At 42.3% G+C, this 16891-nt stretch overlaps 2 protein-coding genes and 2 long non-coding RNA genes across 10 annotated transcripts in view; 2 read left to right on the forward strand and 2 right to left on the reverse strand.

Annotated features, from left to right (window-relative positions):
- The window catches only part of LOC113010401 (uncharacterized), a 34729-nt gene extending 32467 nt beyond the window's left edge, over positions 1–2262 (forward strand). The window contains exon 3 of the long non-coding RNA XR_013906556.1: positions 1753–2262. This is a non-coding gene — a long non-coding RNA (uncharacterized LOC113010401). The remainder of the gene's footprint in view (positions 1–1752) is intronic.
- On the reverse strand, positions 2260–4084 carry LOC145425814 (uncharacterized). 4 transcript variants are annotated; one of them, XR_013906567.1, is made up of 3 exons: positions 3926–4084; positions 2735–2852; positions 2260–2569 (listed from the first exon to the last, which is right to left on the reverse strand). It is a non-coding gene; the product is annotated as an uncharacterized LOC145425814 (long non-coding RNA). The 4 variants fall into 4 exon arrangements; XR_013906565.1 differs by having other exon boundaries at positions 2735–2855; XR_013906566.1 differs by having other exon boundaries at positions 2260–2852.
- Positions 4085–4508: 424 nt separating this feature from the next.
- The window catches only part of LOC145419392 (uncharacterized), a 41642-nt gene continuing 29259 nt past the window's right edge, over positions 4509–16891 (forward strand). For all 4 annotated transcript variants that reach the window (XM_080299143.1, XM_080299144.1, XM_080299145.1 and 1 more), the window contains exon 1: positions 4509–5486. The gene's annotated coding sequence lies outside the window, so the exon portion shown is untranslated. The remainder of the gene's footprint in view (positions 5487–16891) is intronic.
- Positions 11885–14283, reverse strand: LOC145425787 (uncharacterized). Its single transcript, XM_080299162.1, has 2 exons — positions 12688–14283; positions 11885–12228 (listed from the first exon to the last, which is right to left on the reverse strand). The coding sequence occupies exon 1, from the start codon at positions 14183–14185 to the stop codon at positions 12860–12862; it is 1326 nt and encodes a 441-aa protein (XP_080155288.1). The 5' UTR covers positions 14186–14283; the 3' UTR covers positions 11885–12228; positions 12688–12859.

The following is a 16891-nucleotide window of genomic DNA, read 5'->3' on the forward strand; positions in this document are numbered from 1 at the left end:
CTCGAACTAAGGAAAACGTTTGACTAACTCAAAGACAATTTCCACGCCTCCCCTGCCTGTCTGCAGAGGCAGTTTTGAATTTAGGAGCAGCAAGATGGCAGCGGCAAACCCTGGCGATTCTCCGGTAAGTATATTGTTATTTATCTTCAAGTTTGTCTTTTGAAACGTTAATGTTATTTAAATCCGTTGCTCACGTATAAAGTACACAGACGGGGTCTTTGCTCAACTCGTCTGAGGCGTGTCTCACTAAGCGCTACATGCTAGCATCCTGCTAACCGAGCTACCATTTACATGCTGTGCTTTAGAAAATAGGATACTCGTTAAAAAAATACTCCGCAGATATTGATAGATAGACGAACACTGCAAATATAATGTTGGAAACGAGAACGGCCTTTGGTGAAGGGGTAAAATACACCATGAATAAAGCCATATAGTGAATTGGCTGCCATGGTTGCAGAACAGCCTGATTTAATGACAAGAATGGGGAAGAGTGAGGTGAAGTGAACCAAAGCCACAAAACACAGTCAGAAGAGGCGGCAAAAGGGCAGTGATCTGTCCGTCAGTATGAAGTTGGTGTGTGCTTTGGTGAACAAAAACTCCAGACCGGTAGCAGGAAGATGGGAGACTCGTGTTTCACTGGAATAGTGGTGAATTAAAACATCCTTTGTTGGGGACATTTCGGTGTAAATGCATCCATACAGGTGAGACAGAGGCAGACCAGACAGTGAAGAAAACAAGGCAAACATTAGAAATATTAAAACGGAAATATAGGATTAATATAACATACAATTTGGGAAAATGTAAGGAACGCAATGTAAATGATATTGTAAAGTCATTAAAACAGCATACTCTGATTAAAAGAAACATGTAATTGGGTAGGATAATAATGTTAAAAAAAACATGTACAAGATGGGTATGTATACTTGTAGCCAGAATTTAACAACTATAAAGTTGTAGCATGTCAGTACCTTACCCCATCCATTATATCCACACTTTCAGAAAAGGATATGGTCAATATCTTTACAAATACTATCTAAACTTAAACGGGATATTCCCTCTGCTTCTTCTGCTTCTCGTATACACCCTCAGGGTTTGTGATCAGCCAGCGGCTGATATGATCATTAATCCTGTAAAATAATATTCTTTCGGTTTATGAATCTGTTTGCATGGATTTCTTAATCCGTTTCCACTGTTAGCAGAAGTTGTGCATGCAGTTTTGGTGTGCTGCTCTCCAAGACTACAAGCTGTGTTAAAGTTGGAAGTAACTGGCCGATGTTCCACTGTTGAAGATCAGCTGTGCCCATTTGTTGCACATTGTGGGTATGGAGAAGTTGAGGCCCTTGCAGGCTACCCACAATTTCCCCAAACTGAGCGATTATACATCTTGCTTCCATATTTGTATCTTGTGTCACTAAAAATACATTTTATTTTAGTTTTATACATTGATTAATGACCTGCAGAATCTCCTTATCATATAAGGTGATTCATAATTGTCACTTTATGCTTTCTCCATTTTGAAAGTGATTACATCCTTGCATTACATACTTTAGGTTCATTTTCTGCAGGCAGGTTTCTGACAGAACAGGCAGATTTACACTATAACCTGCAGCAATGGACACATAAAGAAATGAAAAATTACATGTATGTGCTAACTTTCTAAACACTGTTACATTTATGATTAAGTAGATAAAACATTTATGTCAGCCTTGGCTCATAGTTCATTTAAAGACAAGAACTTTGTGTGTGTTTCAGGTCCTGCACTCTCAAAGACTGAATGAACCTGCATTGCAGCCATGGGTCACTGTGAGCATCACAGGGAAGGTTGAAGCCGCCCGCTGCAGCTGTAAGGCCGGAGTCACGGAGACCTGCACCCACGTCACTGCTCTTCTGTTTAATGTAGAAGCAACAGTGTTGATCCGTGGCACAAGGACTGTTACAGATGAACCTGCATACTGGGTTTTGCTGGGTAATATGACCAAGATACAGCCAGAGGTTGGCCATAAGATGGACTTCTCCTCTTCAGCTGCCCAAAAAAAGGCTCTCAATCAAAACATAAACAGACCATCTGTAGTGACAGGTAAAAGGAGCCGTCCTCAAAACAGAAAAATCCCACCTGCTACTGTGGAGGAGTTGTCACTGCTATAATGCCATCATGTTTTATCTAGGGGTCTAGATTTATGCCTATAGTGTACTGCCGTGTAAATAATTTGCATTTACTGAATGAGTATCGCTGTTCAAAAATTGAATAAAGAAACAAACTAATTTTTGCCTTTTTTTTATTAAAACCACTTTATAGAACATCACATCAGTTACAGTGTAGAATCCATGTCACTGGAGCATTTTGATTCAATAAACAGTAAAAAGGTGAGCTGTGAAGACCAAGGACAAGTGCAGTTCACAGGTTTTCTATCCAAGGAATCCCAGAAGATTGCATGGTGTCATTGCCCAGCAGTTGTTCGCAGGACATATGGACTCAACCGCAACAATCCCTCACACTGAGCAGCATGAAGTGACAGTGCAGAGGAAAAACTCCAGCAGAACCAGAACCCGGTTCAGTACCAGCAGCCATCTGGGTTTGGAGGAGAGAGACAGAGACACAGAACTACCAAAAGTATAATTTGTTATGTGATTGACTGTTGTTGTAATTCAAGCCCTGAGTGTAGAGCAGGTAAGATATAAAGTTGCATCCTAAATTCCATGCTCATGCAGAGTGTTTAGTTTATGACTTTTTCACCTGGTCATTTCTTGATGAACAGATGGTCTTTTAACAGTGGAACATCGGCCAGTTACTTCCAACTTTAACGCAGCTTGTAGTCTTGGAGAGCAGCACACCAAAACTGCATGCACAACTTCTGCTAACAGTGGAAACGGATTAAGAAATCCATGCAAACAGATTCATAAACCGAAAGAATATTATTTTACAGGATTAATGATCATATCAGCCGCTGGCTGATCACAAACCCTGAGGGTGTATACGAGAAGCAGAAGAAGCAGAGGGAATATCCCGTTTAAGTTTAGATAGTATTTGTAAAGATATTGACCATATCCTTTTCTGAAAGTGTGGATATAATGGATGGGGTAAGGTACTGACATGCTACAACTTTATAGTTGTTAAATTCTGGCTACAAGTATACATACCCATCTTGTACATGTTTTTTTAACATTATTATCCTACCCAATTACATGTTTCTTTTAATCAGAGTATGCTGTTTTAATGACTTTACAATATCATTTACATTGCGTTCCTTACATTTTCCCAAATTGTATGTTATATTAATCCTATATTTCCGTTTTAATATTTCTAATGTTTGCCTTGTTTTCTTCACTGTCTGGTCTGCCTCTGTCTCACCTGTATGGATGCATTTACACCGAAATGTCCCCAACAAAGGATGTTTTAATTCACCACTATTCCAGTGAAACACGAGTCTCCCATCTTCCTGCTACCGGTCTGGAGTTTTTGTTTACCAAAGCACACACCAACTTCATACTGACGGACAGATCACTGCCCTTTTGCCGCCTCTTCTGACTGTGTTTTGTGGCTTTGGTTCACTTCACCTCACTCTTCCCCATTCTTGTCATTAAATCAGGCTGTTCTGCAACCATGGCAGCCAATTCACTATATGGCTTTATTCATGGTGTATTTTACCCCTTCACCAAAGGCCGTTCTCGTTTCCAACATTATATTTGCAGTGTTCGTCTATCTATCAATATCTGCGGAGTATTTTTTAACGAGTATCCTATTTTCTAAAGCACAGCATGTAAATGGTAGCTCGGTTAGCAGGATGCTAGCATGTAGCGCTTAGTGAGACACGCCTCAGACGAGTTGAGCAAAGACCCCGTCTGTGTACTTTATACGTGAGCAACGGATTTAAATAACATTAACGTTTCAAAAGACAAACTTGAAGATAAATAACAATATACTTACCGGAGAATCGCCAGGGTTTGCCGCTTCCATCTTGCTGCTCCTAAATTCAAAACTGCCTCTGCAGACAGGCAGGGGAGGCGTGGAAATTGTCTTTGAGTTAGTCAAACGTTTTCCTTAGTTCGAGTAGATGATAAAAAAAATAATAAAAATAAATGGGATTTTAAGTAGGACTAGGCGTTCTGTAATGATCTCTATTTAGGAGAAAAACTTAATCACTCACCTTTAAACAGCTCTCTTTTAGGAGACACACTGCTGGCTAACGGTGTCATGTGATCAAACAGCGTAATTTAATTGGCTGAGAGCCACTCGACTCGATCTGGTGCTGATTGCTCTGGCTTGGGTCATTAAAGTTCATCACTTTTGCAGTTGAATTTTTGCAGGCGAATTTTTTCAGGTGAATTTTTTTCAGGTGAATTTTTGCAGATGAATTTTTTGCAGGTGAATTTTTTTCAGGTGAATTTTTGCAGGTGAATTTTTGCAGGTGAATATTTTTGCAGGGAAATTTGGAGGATAAAAAATCAGTGTCATAAATTCAATGTCTAAAAATACTTGAATTCTGATGATACTATATTTCTTCCATACTGTACCAGTGTACCTGCACATGTGATGTGACAATAAAAGTGAATTGTTTACGTGAATTGTTCAAGTTCACTGCTGTAATAACTAATAATGATTAATATAATAACTATAATATTGGCCATATTATATTTACACTGACTTTAGTCTCATGAACAACATAATTGTTATTTACTAGCTAATCTTAAAATGACTGTTCAGTACAGAAATGAAGCCCAACAATCATGTTTTACAGTCATGTGGTCTCAGCCTCAGATACTTATTAAATCACACAAAGTAGAAACAAACGAACAAATGAACAAAATATGTTCTCCTTCATTTCTCTCAAACAAAGCTGTATGAAACGTTTCCAGCGGTTAGTATCATGGTTGCTAGGCAACCTGGGCAGCGCGACGGAGATCGACCGGCATTTCACAAGCCTCGCACTTCCGGCCTTAGCGGTCTTTGAGTACGCGGCCCTTGTGGACCGTTAAGGCTGCGTACTTTAGGGCTGCAGAACCTGAATTGGGATACAGCCTAAGGCTGTTCCAATTCTCAGCACCGGTCCTCTCTTTCCCTGAGTCCTTAGCAAATCTCCTTCCCACGATGACGTTTCCAACGAGGGCAAGAAAAAGAGTTTAGGAAAAGGAGATAGGCGCTACTTTTGAAATAACACCCCACATGGTTACGTTGGTCTGCTTAGTCACGTGACCGCACAGCAACAAATCACAGCAGAGCCGGAAAAGGAGGCGGAGCAAAGTGTGTGTGCAGGAGAGGAGTCGAGCAGAGAGCTGCTTTTTCATGAAACGGGAGTAAAGTAGTAAACTTACAGGAACATATACCACTGCCAACGTTGGGATTAATTTCTGCATCGATCTGCACACCCTTGTGTCCTGGATCGTAGCCGAGATCAGCGTGAACCACGTGGGTCTCTGCTCCCTGATCTGTTTCTTAAGACTTCCAGCTTCATCACGGAGTTTCTCTCGGTTTGTGGGCTCATATAAAGGTAAGCACCGAGCCAACTTTAATGTGGGTTCAGTTTATGTTGTTGCTGTTAAGAATAATAGATTGCTTGGTATACACTGGAGTTAGACAGACTGTAGAGTTTGTGATTGTCTGCAACATTATAATCTGGCGGTTGCTATGGGGTAAGAATACATACAGAAAAATAGTCTTTGAATATGAACAAAGGGTGCAGGGCAGGAGAAGAGCCAACCCCCAGGACAGGAAGCCACGGGTACAAGCGTGGGGGAGGGCTGTCACTACCGAGAAGGGTCTGGCTGCAGGCACTGTGGAGCTCCACAGTAACCGGAAACACGTGACCTCCACAGTAACCGGAAACACGTAACTTCGGTTAAATCGACTTTGACATCGAAAACTAAATTGCGTTTTTGTCCCTATTGATGCTGCTGAGAAATAAAAATGGTTTTAAGTGGGGGGTTTTAACACTCTGGGTTTGTTCAAAAAAATTCACCATCCCCTAAATTGTTCGTGGCCAAAAGTGACACTTGCTGTTTCGCTGATTTCTTTATTTTTTTACAGTACATCGCGTTGTGCGTTCTGATTGCTGTAGACCATTGTCAATCAATCTAGTCCAGTGTCTCCTGTACAGGAGCGGTCCCTAATAGGCCCACGGACCGGTCCCGGTCCGTGAGTCTTTTGGTACCGTTCCGCGAGAGTTGATCCTCCGGTGTGAAATGTATGGTTGTAGTTGTGTGTCTTATTTTGAAAGAACTATTTACGCGTTACCATAGCGACCAGATAGCGTTAAGAAGCAGAGAGGAGGATGTCACTGTCATTGTTATTGGCACACAGCTCAAGTCATGTTTATTATTACATTTACAAAATACCACAGTTTCTTTTTTTTATTCTTTTGTTGTATTTATCCGCGACACCTTAAGGGTGAAAATATTGTCTGACATTAAAGTGGTCTGTGGCGCAAAAAGGTTGGGGACTCCTGCTGTACAGTACAGAATGCGTTTAGCTTGTCGAATTTACATAAATCTTCGATCGCTAGCAGTGTAACTCTGAAGTGCTGTACTGTATGTTTGGAAGTTTTCTCCCAAACAAACACAACAATGCCGACGAAACGTTTTGCACCCTCAAATGCACCTTTAGGTTTCATTCCATAATACTGGACTTATGTTTCTACGAAGGTTTGAACTCTAAGAGTGTTTAAACAAAAGAGAAAAGTGTGAAAATGTTCATGCCTGTCTGAGAAAAGTGTATAAAGCATGTAGTGAGGGGTTTTACAGTCTTAACATCTGTAATAATTGTAAAAAATAAAGTTGGCTACTTCATGGATTTCACCTAACGCGGGTTATTTTTAGAACGTAACACCAGCGATAAACGAGGGGCTGCTGTATTATTAATAGTAGAGTCTGGGACATCTAATTGATTAACATCAACATTGATTATTATGCACTATTATTTTTGTTCAAGGAGAGCCAAAAATATAAAACTCTCTCAGCTTGTTTGTTGCCAAAAATGGCCACTTTTTGTGTATGTTCACAAAATGCTATAAAATGTTTCTTAAAACATTTATCCACTTTTACCGACGTGACTCTTTAAAATAGCACCAGTCCTTTTCATCAAAATCAAAATTGTATCTAAATTTTTTACTCTTTATAGCCAATTAGGTTATATATTACCATTAACTTTTCAGATAAAACGGTGATAAAGTCCTAATGTTTTCATGAAACTTCCTTTTATTCCCCATCTGAGCATCGGGGAAAAGGCTGTCTTGCAATTGTTGAGGTCACTAGTGTGTGCCCCAGTTCTTCCAGGATCACTCTCTTTATAGGTTTTAGTGGACTCATAGTACTGCGAAGTGGTTTCATGGTACAAAGGGATTGTATTCCAAGATCTGGGAGACTGTAGAAATGAGCAGTGATGCCTTTCCTACCATCTTTCCAGAAAAATAAGTGATCTGTAAGCTGTTAGGCTTACTTACAGCAGCAGCACTTTCTGCACCTGCATAAACTCCAGGACACATTTACTAACGATGTTTGTTGCTGTATGTGCTGCAGCTTTGAATTTTTTAATAATATATATTTTGTTAATATTTTGGCTATGGTGTCTTGTTATGAAATGTAAAAGAGTAAAAGTGTTGTTAGCAGGTGCGTCAAAGCTAAGTTTGACTGGGAAACTTAAAGCTCAATAGGCTGCATCCACAGAAATTCACTGCAGCCTATGTAATATTTCATGCGTCATAATTTATTCTACTCTATCTTGCAAATACATATTTGTGTGGCAATGTCATGCACAACACACACAACTATTAGATCCTTAAGATCAAACCCGTGTCATTGTTTTGGTCCACTGCAGTGCAGGGCCCTGTTTCAGGAAGCCGGTTTAGTGGAAAAACTGAGTAAGTATACCCTGAGTTAACGAAAACTCTGGGTTTTCGGTTTCACAAAGCGAGTTCAGCTGAAGCCTGAGTGAGTCACTATGACGACACACGCCGTGAAGCTAACCTGCCCCCTAGCAGGTTTACTTCAACTAACCCTGACTGTCTCCGCCCCTTTGTCGGAAACCTGACAGTAGGAAGTGTCAGACATGGCGTGTCCCTTCCTTGAAGAGCCAGTAGATCGTGAAGCCCAAATCCTCCGCAGAGCTCTCCGCCGGGAGAGAGTGATTAGAGCGCGTTTGGACATTTTATCATTTCCTGATGATTTTCTGTGCAAACGTTACCGTTTCTCAGCACAATCTATAAGTTATTTGAATAACATCCTCAGGCCATATATTACGCATGTGACACATCGCGGACATTCTCTCAGTTCTGTACATATTATTTGTATTGCACTTCGGTTTTTTGCAAACGGGAGCTTTCTGTATAATATTGGTGACGCTGAGCACGTTTCCAAGGCTACCGTCTGTCGGGCAGTCAGGAATGTTACAGTTGCACTGAAACGTCTCCTGCACTCATCTGTGGTGTTCCCCGGTCACAGACCCACAAGATTCATCAAAGAGGGATTCCACAAAATTGCAGGTATCAGGATGACCAAAACTTAATTTATGATGTGGTGATATTTGAACTACTACTTAAATTTTACATTTATTTTCACGGTTCCCAGGCGTGATTGGCTGTACAGATGGCACTCACATTCCAATCATTGCTCCTTTAGTAAATGAAGGAGACTATGTGAACAGGAAGTCTTTCCACAGCATTAATGTACAGGTACATAGTTCCCTGTAGCATTTCAAACTAACAAATTATTTCATCATGGTGATGGATGCTAATTTGTGTTCTCTGCACTGTGAAGATCATATGTGATGCTGCCAACATTATCACAAATGTGGAAGCCAAGTGGCCAGGCTCTGTCCATGACTCACAAATATTCCGTGAATGTACACTGAGCACAAAATTTGGACATGGTGAGTTGAGAATACTTTAAAATATATAAAGACCAATTGCTTCAGGGACAGTTGAACTGAAGTGTATCCTTCTGTCTTAGGAGAGTTCACTGGCTACTTGCTTGGTGATAGGGGGTATCCATGTTTACCCTATTAGCTTACCCCTTACCCTGACCCTGAACCGGGCCCACAGCAGCGATATAATCTGGCTAATTGCAGGACAAGAGCCAGAATTGAAATGACTATCGGAATGCTTAAGGCCCGGTTCCAGTGCCTGCAAAGACTCAGGGTCACCCCAGAAAGGGCATGTGACATTATTGTTGCATGTGTGATTCTTCACAACATTGCCACAATTAGAGGAGAACACTGTCCTTCTGAACCAAACATCAGCAGTGATCCAAAACATGAACATCCTGACCCTCCCACGGACATACAAGATGGAAGCACAGTCAGAGACACCATATGTCACAATCATTTCTTTTGACCCATCACCTCAACATGTTGAAAGACGGAAAAACAGATTTTTTGTTCAACTGGCTTTATTGGTCGCCTGTGTTTCCTGTACACAAAGTATTAAAAGATGTAAACCTCATAAAGTGTCTCTGTTGCTTCCTCCTCTGTAACAGCTGTCAATGTTTCTTCATTATTTTCCTGTAGTAAGGAAATTAACAACATTGCTGTTCTACTGTAAACTCATATAATCTGTGGAGTATTACTCACAACTGCATGTTGGTCTGGCTCAACAGGAGGCTGCACCAGATGCAGTACACCACCACCATCAACTGATAGAATATGAGGTTTATACAGGTCACTTATAACTTACAAGGGACCAAATGGCAATTAACAAACATACCAATCACCTTACACTTCATTGTCATTATGCTCTCAAAGACAACCAAGACTGAGGGAAGGCAAAATCAGTAGGAAAATAACTTCACTACAAAATAATTCATTATGGTAAAGAGTTTATCAAATGAATGAGCAGCACTGCAAAGGTGACTGTGAAGAAAGGATGTATGCACATCATGTATTATTTTGAATTTACCTCTTATGTAGGCACTTGTGTCTTGCGGGGTTATTGACTCAGAGGATGTCCCCGCAGAGATGCCTTCGGCCACAGGGCGCCCACTGTTTTGGCTGAGGGCCAACTGCTCAGCCTCTGTGAGTGGTGGTGGTGGAGGACCCCCACCTGTTTTTCGGGCCTCCGCTTTTTTTCTGTTGGCTATAACGGGCCACATTTGAGCATACAGAGTAAGCAAATGTGTACTTGTAATGTGCTCAGATAATTTCAAAAAGTGCTTACAGAAAGAAAATTAATGTAGCCTCTAACTGCAATTGATTTACGTGGGACAAACAGACCAAGCACTATGGCTCATAATACAATTACACCTTACCTGTTTGGACTATATTTTTATATTTCATTTTTACTTGCTGCCAGGCACGTTTGGGGCCTGTTGGGTTGCACCTGCGCTCACATCACATCACAACATAAAATGTATAAAATAACAAATAAAATAACATATGATAAAATAACGTGTTAAATGGGTGGAAATCCCTAGATCAATGTTTATATTAACACTCACGCATTGACTCTGTCGGCTATGTTTTGCCATGCATGCTCCCTTTCTTTTGCAGCTGTGGCTGTGTTACTTTTTTCCGCGGAATTTGCATGTTATCGGCATATGCTGCCATCAGAATTTTGGCCTCAAGCGCTGTGAAATACATTGACCGCGCCTTCTTTCCCTCCGTCTCCATGGTGACTCGCTTAATCTGTGCTCCGCTTATCAGGGCTTTATGTATCCTCGTCCGCGCGCTTCACTTGGGGTTAAAGCAACTCCGCGTTGATTGAACTACTTGTTATCAGCCTTTCTGAAACCGAATATTCCGAGTTGGACAGTTCGGGGTTACTCAACCCTGCGTATCGTTTTTCACTCTGAGTTTTCTAAACCGGCTTCCTGAAATAGGGCCCAGTAGTCAAAAAAAAGAATAAGTGAAGTGTCCACAATTGGCCAGGATAGAGCCCAGTGTTAATGTTTAAAATGTATAAAAATATTATTGATTACAATTCTTTACTGTTAATATCAACAATAAGCTTTTTATTTTGAAATTACAACTTCAAAAAAAAATGCTGTTACATTTAATGCTGTTACACTGTAATCCTTTATTATAAGTATGGACACAGAATAAAGTGAACAACATTTTGAAATAAGTTTAATTTGAATTTTGTACTACGTAAAAAACAAAACAAAAAAACAACAACATATTAAACAAACAAACAAACACAGCCAGTGCCTTCATTTGTCCATTACATGTCATAGCACTGACCCTTAGCCCCTGCTCATCAGCACATGCTTTCAAAAAGAGCTCCATGTCCTCTGCAAACTGAAAAACAACGAGGAACAAGTCCCTTGCTCCAGTGTCTTCTTCCTCTGACATGTCTCTTAAGACCCTCTGCTGGTCCCCTTGATTTAAGGACAGATATTTTGGCATTGTTACATGTCCACGGAAAAGTGCCTTATTTTGGACAACCCACTGCACAGCAGGACACAGATCTTCAACAACTGCTGGCTCCTGTGTCAGGCAAATGGGGATGAAAACAGTTATTTCTCTGTTGCAGAACAGTTTTTTAACAGTTGTAGGAGCCATAATTGAATGTATTGAATTTTGATGATCACTGGGTTTTTATTTGTTTGGTTGTTATGGGAGTCACGTGGGTGCTAGCGGTGACATAAATGGGCGTTGTCAGTCTGTCATTCATGGGTTTTGATTTTGACAGAGAGGAGGGCTCGGTAGCCGTAGTTTTTGTTGACCGCTGCACTACATGTTTCGCTTCGTTTATTAGAGCCTGTGACGTTGTAAGAGTCTGAATCAGGAGCTGATGATATTACTCTGTAAACTCTCAAAGCACTTTAATAAACAAGCAAATGTAACGCTAAGTTACTTAAGGACTAGTTTATGTCAATGGATGAATTTACTGACTGACGCGCAGAAGAAATAGTTCTTTATGGAGCCCAGATGGTGTGAATGATGAGACCAAAAACTGCAATGTCTTGTACCAAAAATATATTGAAAAAATAGGGGAAAGGGGAAATGGAACAAAATAATTAATACAACACACAACGTAAATGTCCACAATTAAATAATAAATCAGTGCTGTGATTTTTCTGTGCAAGAGTCCTTTTGCTAAGAGTCCTTTTTTTTTTTGGTCCTTTTCTTTTTAAAGTTCACTTTTAAGGTATTCCTCCTTAGGGTCCAGCTTCATACAAGGGGGAAATATGTCCGTAATCCAAAGACGGCTAAGTGGGGGAAAAGAGGGGAAAACAAAGAATGGTCCTACCGGCTCGCCACTTCAATATGAAGAAGATCAATTCAAAGGGGAAAAAAAACCTGACCTGTAGGTCAGAAAAATGTCCATTAGCACATCAAGTTCGATTCAGTTTACCGGTAAAAAAATATGCTCTTCTGCAAGTCTAGGTAACAATGCAAACCATAAATCATCATCAATCCATGTACAACAGTTAAATCATTAATCATCTTGGCTACGTAGCTTAATCTATACATTCCAGTAGCGTTCGCTACAAACAATACAAAAACAACAATAAAGAAAAACAACTGTCTAACAGACAGCATAGCCGAATTCAAGGCAACACATAACAATAATCTTTCAATCGCACTTTGTTTCAAAGTAAGCCCATTAACATGCTTAAGTAAATAAAAGTGTTCAAAAACAGCGGTTTTTGAACCGGAGTTCTGCTTGCGGTGGGAGCGCTGCCGCAAAGTCATTTTTTAATCGCGAAAACGATCGGCTGGTTACTTACAACCAAAGGTTGAAAGATATTAAGGACACTTACCGCTGAGTTTAAAGTTTAAAGATGAATTGAGGGGAGAAAACGCTTTGTTTTCCAATACCGTTCTAAATGCCATAAGCTCACAGCCACAGCAGGAGTCGAACCCGGAAGTATCCCTCCACAGCCGGTTTTCAGAGTTGCCGCGACATGGAAGGAGCCAATCAGAAGAGGGACCTCAAATCAGCTGACGTGGGTCATGTGACAGGGAGTAGTTGATATGGGTTACAGGTTCCCCCCTCGATCTCATGTACGTCCCTGTACATGGTGGTTGGGTCCGGATGACAGGTTGTTCAGTGGCAGTAAGCAGATGGTCCTCTTCATCCTCCAGTGCATGAGTAAAGGCAGAGGTTAAGCCATGGACTAGTGCCTGAATACTCTTCAAGATGGGCTGACCAAGCGTAGAGTATTGTAACCGGTCCGGAGGTTTCCTGGTCCGAGTTGATGTTCTCAGAGGTTCTAGTTCAGAGCTGGAGGTGTCAGAGTTAGATGGTAGATCAGCAGCAGAGGACATACTGGACTCAGTCCGCAATTCAACATTGGTAGGTTCAGCAGAGGACAGACTGTCCTCTGATTCCACAGTATCAGGAGCTTCCTCCTTGACGGGGGTTTTTGAGTCAGGGGTTTCGCTCTCTGCTGGCTCAAGAGGAGGCAAAGGGAGCGTAGCAGGTTCACAGACTGGTGTATCAGATGGTAAAGGTTCAGTGGCTGGAACGGCGGATGACGGTTCTGGCAGATTGTGGACAGTGGTGAATTGCAGAGGCTCTGATACAGGATCATACCATTGATGCGGTATCATTTCATCCTCATCGTCTGACTGAGGTTGTGCACAGTCCTCATCAGAAGGGTTGAATGACTGCTTCCTGGTTGGTTTTACAGTTGTTCGGTTGGTTCGAGTGGAATGCGGCAAAAATCCACATGGTAATAGGAGATCTCTGTGTAGAGTACGAATCGGTTTGGATTTGTTCTCCGGTCGGACAGTGTACACTGGAAGATTTTCTGCTCTTTTTACCACCACATAGATGTCTGGTTCCCATTTGTCTGCGATTTTGTGTTTGCCTCGGAGTTTCACATTACGTACCAGCACCCTGTCACCAACGTCCAGTTCAGAGGGGGTGATATGTTGGTCGAAACGGCTCTTGTTTCTTTCCATGAGCTTCTCCGCATTGCCAATGGCAATTTTGTAGCTCTTTTCTAGATTTGACTTCAGGTTCTGGACATATTGCGAATGAGTCAGTTGATTGCCGTCCACAGGCAGTCCAAAGACCAGGTCAATCGGGAGGCGAGGTTGTCGACCAAACATGAGCTCATAGGGTGAGTAGCCAGTAACATCACTCCGGGTGCAGTTGTATGCGTGGACCAAGGGCTTAACAAAATCTTTCCAGTGAGTTTTCTCTTCTGTGGTGAGTGTTCCGAGCATATTCAGGAGTGTTCTGTTAAAGCGCTCGACTGGATTTCCTCGTGGATGGTATGGTGTAGTTCTTATTTTGTGAATTCCAGCCATTTTGCAGAGTTCTTTTATTGTGCGTGACTCAAAGTCTGGTCCTTGATCACTATGGAGCTTTTCTGGGATACCATAATGAACCAGAAAACTGTCCCAGAGACATTTGGCGACAGTCTTTGCTTTTTGGTTTGGAGTGGGGACAGCAACAGCGTACTTGGTAAAGTGATCTGTTATTACCAGGATGTCTTTGGTTCTGCTCCTGTCGGGTTCCAGTGATAAAAAGTCCATGCAAACCAGTTCCAGAGGTCGATAACTTCGAATGTTCACCAGGGGTGCCGCTCTTTCAGGTAAGGCTTTTCGTTTGGTGCATCTCTCACATGTCTTCACTTTATTCCACACATCATTGGCCATTTTTGGCCAGTAGAATCTTCGACGTACGAGGTCAAGAGTACGTTCGATGCCCAAATGACCCATCTGGTCATGCAGTTCTGACAGTACTTCAGCCCGAAATTTCTGAGGTAACACTAACTGGTGATAGAGCTGGTCCCCAACTTGCCTCCTCCTCACGAGAATGGCGTTTTGGAGCTCCAGGCGATGTTGGTCTCGGAGTAGAAGGGGCAGTTCTGGGAGTTCATCCCGCAAGACGGGAGGTGGGCTTTCCCCAGTCTCTAGCAGCAATATGACATGCCTCAGGGTCTGGTCTTCCCTCTGTCTCTCAGCGATTTCAGCATTCGTCAGCTGAGGAACAACAGGAGGTGCAAACTGAGTGTCGTTGACGAAGCTGTCAGGCAAACTGTTGGCATGGGCAGTTAGTGACTGGATGAGTGCGGTGGTGGACATCTTTTCAGCCGTACTATAAACGAGCTGCCGGTCACAAAGGGCCTTGACTGTGTGTTGATCGATGGAAATTGAGGAAGACTGATCCAGATGATGTTGGGCAAATCGGAGAATTCTCTCCCTCTCCTTTTGGGACATCTGGTCATTGGAGAGTTCTCCATGTGGCCTGCGAGAGAGAGCATCAGCATCTGGATTTTGCCTACCAGATCTGTACATGATTTTGAATGAAAATGTAGAAAGAGCAGAGAGCCAACGGTAACTGGTGGCATCTAATTTAGCAGAGGTAAGTAGATAGGTGAGTGGGTTGCTGTCAGTAATGACAGTGAAGTTGGTGCCGTAGAGATAGTCATGAAACTTCTCCGTAACAGCCCACTTGAGAGCCAGAAATTCCAGTTTGTGAGCTGGATATTTGGACTCACACCTCGACAGACCCCGACTCGCATAAGCAATCACCTGGTTTTGTCCTTGTTGCTCCTGGTACAGAATAGCTCCTAGCCCAGTAGAACTAGCATCTGTATGGAGAAGGTAAGGCTTCTGGGGATCGGCGAAAGCAAGTACTGGTGCTGTCGTGAGTTTTTTGATAATTGTGTCAAAGGCTTGTTGACATGCAGGAGTCCAGCGACTGGCAAGTGGTTCCTTAGGATCCAAATATTGCTCTCGCTTGAAGGTGGCTCTGAGTTTCCGCTGTGATGGAGGATATCCAGCAGTAAGGTCATGCAAAGGTTTAACGATGTTAGAGTAGCCTTGGATGAACCTACGGTAATATCCTGCGAAACCCAGGAAAGAGCGAAGTTCTTTAAGATTCTTTGGAATCGGCCAGGACTTAAGTGTCTCGATTTTATCTGGATCTGTCTGCACACCATCCTTTGACACAACATGCCCCAGGTATTTAACGGATTTCTGGAAAAACATGCACTTTTCAACTGAGAGCTTGAGTCCAAATTCCTTCAGACGGTGAAGGACTTTCAGTAGTCTCCTCTCATGCTCTTCAAGCGTTGGTGCAAAAATAATCAAGTCGTCAATGAAGACCAAGACTTCTTTCAAGTTCATTTCTCCCATGCACTTTTCCATTAGTCGTTGGAAGGTACTGGGTGCATTTGTGACTCCCTGGGGCATTCTGTTGAACTCATAGAATCCAAGTGGACATACAAATGCTGTTTTGCTCTTGTCTTCCTCCTCCATTTCAATCTGATAATAACCAGATTTAAGGTCAAGGACTGAAAACCATTCTGATCCAGAGAGAGCTGTAAAAGTATCCTCCAACTTTGGCAATGCATATGCATCTTTGATGGTCTGCAGATTTAGTTTCCGGTAATCAATGCAGAGCCGCACACTCCCATTCTTCTTTCGCACCACGACAATGGGTGATGCAAAAGGTGACTCTGACTCTCTGATGACCCCAGAGTCAACCAGCTCCTTCAGGTGTTGGCGCACCGCATCCAGATCTTGAGGATGGATTGGTCTTGGGCGCTGTTTGAAGGGAGTAGGGTCAGAGAGCTTGATCTGATGTTTCACTTTGTTGGTTTTCCCAAAGTCAAGGTCGTGTTTTGCAAAGACATCATGGAGGGCGTTTAACATCTCAGTAATACGACTCTTCCATTCCGGTGTTAAGGGGGAGTTACCAAAGTTGAAGTTGAACCCAGAGGTCACAGGGTTAGGAGGCATACTGTCATGACTCCTTTCCTGACACTGAATAGACTGAATGGCACTGATCTCCGCAATGATGGCTTTGGCTGGGAGGGTTACATCATGATCAGACTGGTTGCAGATTACCACAGGTAAGTGGTATGGCTGGTGAGAAGGGAAATCCATGACACAAGACGGGACCATTAAGCCACCTGGCAGAGGTGACGAAGTCGGATGTTCCACCAACACAGCCTTCTCGGCCTGGAGGCAGCGTCCGCAAATTAACCCCTCCAAGGCAACAGT

Source organism: Astatotilapia calliptera, chromosome 3 (genome assembly GCF_964374335.1).
Source record: "Astatotilapia calliptera chromosome 3, fAstCal68.1, whole genome shotgun sequence".
NCBI classification, from domain to species: Eukaryota; Metazoa; Chordata; class Actinopteri; order Cichliformes; family Cichlidae; genus Astatotilapia; species Astatotilapia calliptera.